At 35.2% G+C, this 7,088-nt stretch overlaps 1 protein-coding gene across 1 annotated transcript in view; it reads left to right on the forward strand.

The window, feature by feature from the left end:
* Positions 1-6,163, forward strand: part of LOC134279971 (afadin-like) — a gene marked incomplete at its 5' end in the record, with an annotated part of 31,768 nt that extends 25,605 nt beyond the window's left edge. The window contains 4 exons of the mRNA XM_062762379.1: positions 1,385-1,602; positions 1,848-1,998; positions 4,054-4,154; positions 5,834-6,163. Of these exons, the coding sequence (XP_062618363.1) occupies positions 1,385-1,602; positions 1,848-1,998; positions 4,054-4,154; positions 5,834-6,116 (753 nt within the window). The remainder of the gene's footprint in view (positions 1-1,384; positions 1,603-1,847; positions 1,999-4,053; positions 4,155-5,833) is intronic.
* Between the last annotated feature and the right edge of the window lie 925 nt (positions 6,164-7,088).

The raw sequence follows: 7,088 nt of genomic DNA on the forward strand, positions 1-7,088 counted from the left end.
TTTAATAAGAGAGTTTTTTAGATTCTTAATTCATTTCCTCTAGGAATAGGGGTAAATCGGATGGACAAAATAAAACAAGAAAGTCTGAGATCGGTAGATCCAGGCTTTGTAGGCAGGATATGTTGTAAGAGGCCATACTCTTTGTAATGTTTGGGGTCAAACAGGCAAGAGTACTTTTGAGGGGGGTGTTATTGTCAGAGTATTGATATTTCTATTTCATCAGAAGGTGTTAAAGTTAGCACTTGTAATATCAGTTCCTGCCTGTGTAATCAAAAACATTGATTTTTTCTCATTTTGTAATTGCAAGTATTCTTATTTAGGTATATAATATTGACTACTTTAATTGTAAATGCTTGTAATAATATGTTAAAATTAGGTGCTGATCTCACTTTTGAAAACTGCATTGGACGTTGTATTTGTGAATTTAATAAAAAAAAAATTCAATATTTAAAAAAAACAATCCATCCACAGATGCTAGGCCAAATTAAATAAAATGTATCATGCTGCATACAAAACAAATTACCTTAGCAATATTTATTTAGCGATGTTTTAAAAATTTCTTAATCTGAAATTGGTAATTGTTCAACCATTTCTTTTATATTCTGTACATGTATTCACTATATAATTCAGAAGTACTTATCTGCCATCAAAGACCCAGACAGACAGAGGAAATGGATGCAGGTACTGAAGGCCGGGGTATTCATTTAAAATCTAACTGACGAAAAGAAAAATGGAAGCAGACCAAAATTCATACCCGGGCCCTATGAATCACTAGTCAGGTTCTCTACTAATTGAGCTATCTGGTGACTGGCTATCGAATCTGAGTGAGAACCACATTCCTCCCTAGATCCCTCTAAATGTCTTTCTCCTCAAAGGCTCTTCCCTGACAGGTGTGTCACCAGTCACTTCTGGGTGTAATACTGATTTTCTTCCTTTTTATTCTGTATAAGTGACAGATTTAAGACCTACAAGACATGATGATGAACCGGGCTGCAGGATCTAAAACATTAGACAGATCGAATTATGACTGTTATTCAACTTCAACTGCTTGTGGTCAGATGGCTTAATGGTTGAGCATGTTTCTGGTTAAAGTTCAGGAGGCCAGTCCTGGTTCTTCGCATTTTCTCCCTTACTGTTACATTGCCTAATTTTACCACATGTATGATCATTAGTTGCTTTCATATAAAGGTTTTGAAGTGTAGATATCCAAATAAAAAGTTCTCTGCTGCATAGCTACAAGCTAACAATGCATGCTTGATCACATGCTCACAACATAACTCACAAAACAGATAATGAAAGAGTTAGATATTACAGCTTTTTTGAAAGACATCTACACTTAGCTAGATCTTTACGTTTGATTTATGTATATTTTTTCTTTGAACAGGCCAGAGAAATGATAACCTCTGAGTGTGATCAAGTAAAGGAGATTTGTTCTACACTGGCAAGCTTTAAGACGACAAACACCAGACAACCAGCTTACAACTATGACAACCAGGAAATTGGGTCCCCCTTTGGAAACTTTGGTAGAAATGATTATTCCAGACACGAGGAGCCCACAAGAGACCCTGATGTATGGCCACCACCAACCCCTGTAGAACACAGGTATGGGTTATCTCACTTACAGGATCAGTGATTGGTTGATGCAGGTTTATCATGTACAAGATAATGCATATAAAATAACAGAAAATTTTATTATTTCCTTCCTGATTAGGAGCATATTGCTCAATTGATCAATAAAAAAAAATGTGTTATCTCATGGTACCATATTGGTGAAAAACTAGTTCTTAGAAATGTAAAGCTTGTTTTGTTTTTTTTTAAATATAGTTTGTACATATATAATTTTACAGACCTGGTCCTAATATACGAGCAGCCAGGAAACCAGAACCAAGCAGAAACCGCCAAGCACCCAGCCGTCCTGGATACGGGGACAGGAGAGGGCCCAGTCAACCCAGTGGTCAGGGGAGGGGAGGACCAGGGCAAAAGGACAACAAGAAAAAAGTGTGTATAGCAAAAGTGCTGGGACAAACATATAAAATATCAAATGATTCAAAGTTTGAAGTTAAAAAGAGTTTTCCAACTCACTTTCATATTACCACAGGGCTCGACATTAATGCTTGTCTGCTTGTCCGGTACCAACGAAAAATAAATACGGACAAGTGAATATTGCTGGGCACTTGTCCGATTAGACAAATGCATTTTAGTGTAAAGGGGTTTCTAAATAATAAAAAGAACGACTGTTGAAAGCTAAATCGGTAGTCTAAAGACGGAAGCTGTACATAAAATCTAAACTTTGATCCCGATATGTATCTCTATGTTAATATTGAGTTCACATTCGATCGGGATCGAAGTTCACTAATTGCATACTACTGAAAAGTCAAAGAAGATACAAGGCAATCGCATCATCTCGGGTCTTTCCGTCAGAGGTCGGAAAAACAACCTCGAATGTATTAACATCACCGGATGTTAAAAATTTATACATTTCCTGTTTATTCAAATATAGGTTAGACGGAGTTAGAAGTCCCTTCTATGGTATATTTTAGGTAATAACATTACATTGAATAAAGTTAAACTCCAAATTCCAAAGATAAAAGGTCTCCATGCATTTATTTCCAAGATCGTGAAAAAGGAGGGTTGTTATGGCGGCTACCATATACATTCGAGGTCGTTTTTCCGCTAGTCGGAAAGGCCCGAGAAGTTGCGATTGGATACAAGGCTCAAGATACAAACCAAAGTGTGAATTGTTTGATCGTTGACAGGTTCACTTGCGGATTTTTATGTTATTGTCAGGATAGCTGCAATAATGTAGCCCTCTCCGATTTTTTTTTATCTGATGTTTTCTGGAGATGTCTACAATTCCATCGCATCTCCGTAATGGTGCAAATCTATTTTTTAAATACGGGCGATTGAAGGCAAAATAAATTAATTTAACATTCAACTTACTTCTTATAAGACTGAATTTTTATTCACTGTCAACAACATAGCCCGCTAAACTCGAAAACCATGTAAAATATATTTCCATGTTTATCAGCAGCAGCCATGACAGTTCACTTGTGACGTACTGAGACTTTCCCTTGAAATTTAGAACAACTAAAAAAAAGCAAATGTCGATGTTTATAAACGACTGTGCTGAAATGTATCACAAAAATATTATAAATAAAACCATTTCAATTGTTAATTTTTACGCGAACAGTGATATGTATGCTTAAAATAAGGGAATTCCTAAAAGATCAGCTCCTATAGATTCTAAATTTATATTGGCTGTCCCAAAATAAAATCTATCAAGGTCAGTAAACACAGCGGATAAATTCAAGTTGTGATGTTGACATACATGAAAAATGACCGATACATGGGTCGTTGTGAATATGTTTGGATCGATTTATGTCTTGCATAATTACTTTTTTGGAGTCCAGGTAAGAGATGTTAATAAAATAGCTGCTTACTGATGATTTTAGCCGAAATCCGTGCGGGAGTGAATCACTGCCGCATCTGCACCATTACGGAGATCCTAAGGAGTTGTAGCCCTCTCCCACAAAAAAAAAAAAAATGCCGGAGAGGGCTACTTTATTGCAGCTATTGTCAGGACAGAAAGCCTAAATTAAATTTCATTTTATGTGTCTGTTGCATTTATCAATAACATCAAGAATCAATCAAGCGCATGACATGTGTAAATAAATGGACTTTATTTTAATTTTTAAGTTGAAACTATTGAACATTATTGAAAAATTTTGGATAAGTGAAGTTGAAATTTGGACAAGTAAATGTTTTGGTCACTTGTCCGAATGGACAAGTAGGAAAAAAGTTAATGTCGAGCCCTGTACCAGGGTATTTAAAATGTTGATATTGGATATATATACAAAATGTAATATCAAAATCACAGGTGAAGAAAATCCAGGCCTTTATATCATCATTCACTAAATTCATCTAAATAAGTGTTTATGATTAATAGCATATTTAAGGACTGTTTGCAAAAAGGTAGAATTATGATATATGAAATATATGTTTGCTCATGACAATTTACATATTTTTAATCAGGCATATTTCTTATTAATTTAGCAAGATGACAGAGAAAAGAAGTTTGATCCTACTGGATATGATAAAGATCTAGTGGAGAATCTGGAAAGAGACATTGTACAGGAAAATCCGAATGTTAGCTGGTAAGATCTGATAACTTATACATTGTGTTGAGGTATAGGGGAAACTATAAGAAGTAAGAAATAGATTGAAACTTACAAGTACATGTACCTGGTTTTCTACCCAGTTAGCTTAAGGCATAAGTTTTTAGCAAGAGGAATAGCCATTTAAGAATTGTAGCGATCTACGGGAGCGGATCAAAAGATTTGATTTTAATCAGTTTGAGGTAAAAGTAGTGTAAAATATTATGAAAATAGGTCAGACTTGATGTGAAGGGGTCAGAAAGCATAAAATACTTTGTAAAAGCTGTAAAAAGACCCCTTGACCTTGAAGTTTGACATATTGATTAAAAATGTTAACATTGCTTTAAATTGGTCAGAACTTTTGAATGAGAAAAGATACAGCTTTCATATTACAAATGTATATCACCTGTGAAATATCTTTCTATATATGTATATGTATATTTTAATTTTTTACCCTGTGACCTTGACCTAATATCTTAAAATGTTACCTGTCATCACTTTTCGAAATATGTGCATTACTTGTGACAAGTTGTCTCTGAGCATGCTATGATTTTTTACCCCTTGACCATAACCTTCATGTTTGACCTATTTTTCAAAAATTATTCGGTAATAAGCAATATTTGCCCCCAAAATTAAACTTTGATGGAGATATATTTAATTAAGTTCTAAAACAGGAGAGTATATGTTGACTTCAAAGCACTGAATATTTTCATAAGTAATGACGCCATATGTACGTAATGACGTCACAAATATGACGTAAATTTCAGTTTTTTATGAATTTTACAGAAAAATGTACATATTTCGTCAATATTTTGAGTAAAAGTCACCAAGCGCATGTGTGTTCAGGATCAATATTTTGATATAATATGTAGAATGATAATTTCAATGAAATATGTCAATATTGTTTCTGATCAAACTTGCGCTCTATAAATTTTAAAGCTAAAATCATTGAAATTTTGTCCATTTTGTCCTCTTTCTAAAAAAGGAATAAAATCGGACTAGTTTATGCAATATACCGCATATAGTTCTTTTGATAACTTTTGAATGACATATAAAAAGGCAGTTTAATCAGGCACGTAGCATCGTTTTTGAAAGTGGGGGGGCCACCCTGAGAAAATTTTTTTTAACTTACCGAAAATAAGTTGACAAGCAAAAAAAAAAAAAACGGGAAAATTAGGAATTGCCCAAACTCGAAATTTCAATTTCCTGGGGGGGGGGGGGGGGGGGGGGGGGTGTTAGTGGCCAACTTTTTTCAAGGCCAACTTCTTTTCACTTCCAATTTTTTCCCATAATTCCTTGGTATGAATAGACTCTGGTAAAAAGTGGGGGGGGGGGCAACCATCTTTTCAATGGACATTTTATATTGAAAAGGTAATAGTGGGGAAAAAAGCCTGCCCCCCCCCCCCCCCCCCCCCCCCCACTTGCTACGTGCCTGCATATTGCCATTGTGACCTCCTTTTTTACTTTATGATCCGACACACATTTTGGGTTTCCCATAGCGAACATGGACACTGCCATTATATTCATATGGGAGGCGGGAATATCATTTAGTGAGCTCATTGCTCACAGTACCTCTAGTTTGTTTATTTTATTTTATTATTTTTTTTAGCAATTCATATATCTGAAAAAGAGCAGGGGATTTTATGTTTTTGCCTAAGTACTCATATGTATTTTCTCAGGCATAAGATGAGCTCCTTTAATCTTGATGACGAGTTGACATGTCCAATATGCCTGGAATTGTACGACTGTCCCATCTCGTTACCTTGCCTCCACAGCTTCTGTACAGAATGCCTACAAGACCTAACACACAGCAGTGGTCCCACCACGGTGACATGCCCACAATGTCGGACTGACGTCCAGGTTCCCACTGGGGGTGTGAAGAATTTCCCGAAAAATTTCAATTTGGCAAATATTGTACAGAAAGTTAAACAGCACAACGAGCAGAAAAATCAACAGAAATGAAAAATAAAGATGCCCAAAATGACCAATCTGATATGGCAGAGCATATTCAAGGTGCGGATTGCATTATATATTGCATCATAAATTGAGACTGTTTTATTTCATAAAGTTAATACGCTTAATTGGTGTTGATTGCAGGCGTTGTTGAAGTCCTCCATCGTCGGCGGCAGTTCCAGCTCCTCCTTGGGAATCATACGGATCTGTTCCGCGCTCAGTCCACTAATTCTCCGACGGAAGGACATCATGGCAGCATCTCTACAAACAGATTCCATGGAGTTAGTTAAAATGAACACATATTAGCACGAGTTGATCAAGATGTTACACCTGTTATTAAATGTTTAATACTGTAATGGAAAGCTTTCAATTCAAAACTTTATACACTAATATCTCAATATATTTTGACTTTTGCTCTAAAATTTTGTTCAGATATATGCCATACACTGTACTTTTGAAGTATTAATTAGATATTTGAAACACAATATGGGATCTCGTTTATCACTGCATAACAAGAATGTGTTAATGTACATGTGTTTATGATGTTTCTCTTTGCCACTCATTTTAAATATGATGATACAAGAGTTTTACACAAAAAGAAGGAAATTAAAAATAACATTTGGATATGTTGATCAAAAAGCATATACAACTTAAAACAAGGCAGTTTAAACCAAATTGGCAGTAATTATGTTCCCCAAACGGAGTTTGGGAACATATTGTTTTTACTCGGTTTCTTATTATCATTAAGGTCTTCCGTCCTCAGCGGAAGACCTTCTTGTTATTCTTCGTTTTTTTTTTCACTTTTTTTTCTTACCTATTATTAGGTCTTTCCACCTTTCCGTGGAAAGACCTATTGAAATTGTTCTGTTTATTATTATTATTTTTATTATTTTTCCGCCGAATGGTTTTTTGTTTCACAAGTTATTGAAGAGATCTATTGTTCATATGAATGTACTCCTTAAATGATTTTTTCGTTTGACC

Source organism: Saccostrea cucullata, unplaced genomic scaffold, assembly GCF_032062105.1.
Source record: "Saccostrea cucullata isolate Sc308-1 unplaced genomic scaffold, CSIRO_AGI_Scuc_v1 ctg12597, whole genome shotgun sequence".
Lineage (NCBI taxonomy): Eukaryota > Metazoa > Mollusca > Bivalvia > Ostreida > Ostreidae > Saccostrea > Saccostrea cuccullata.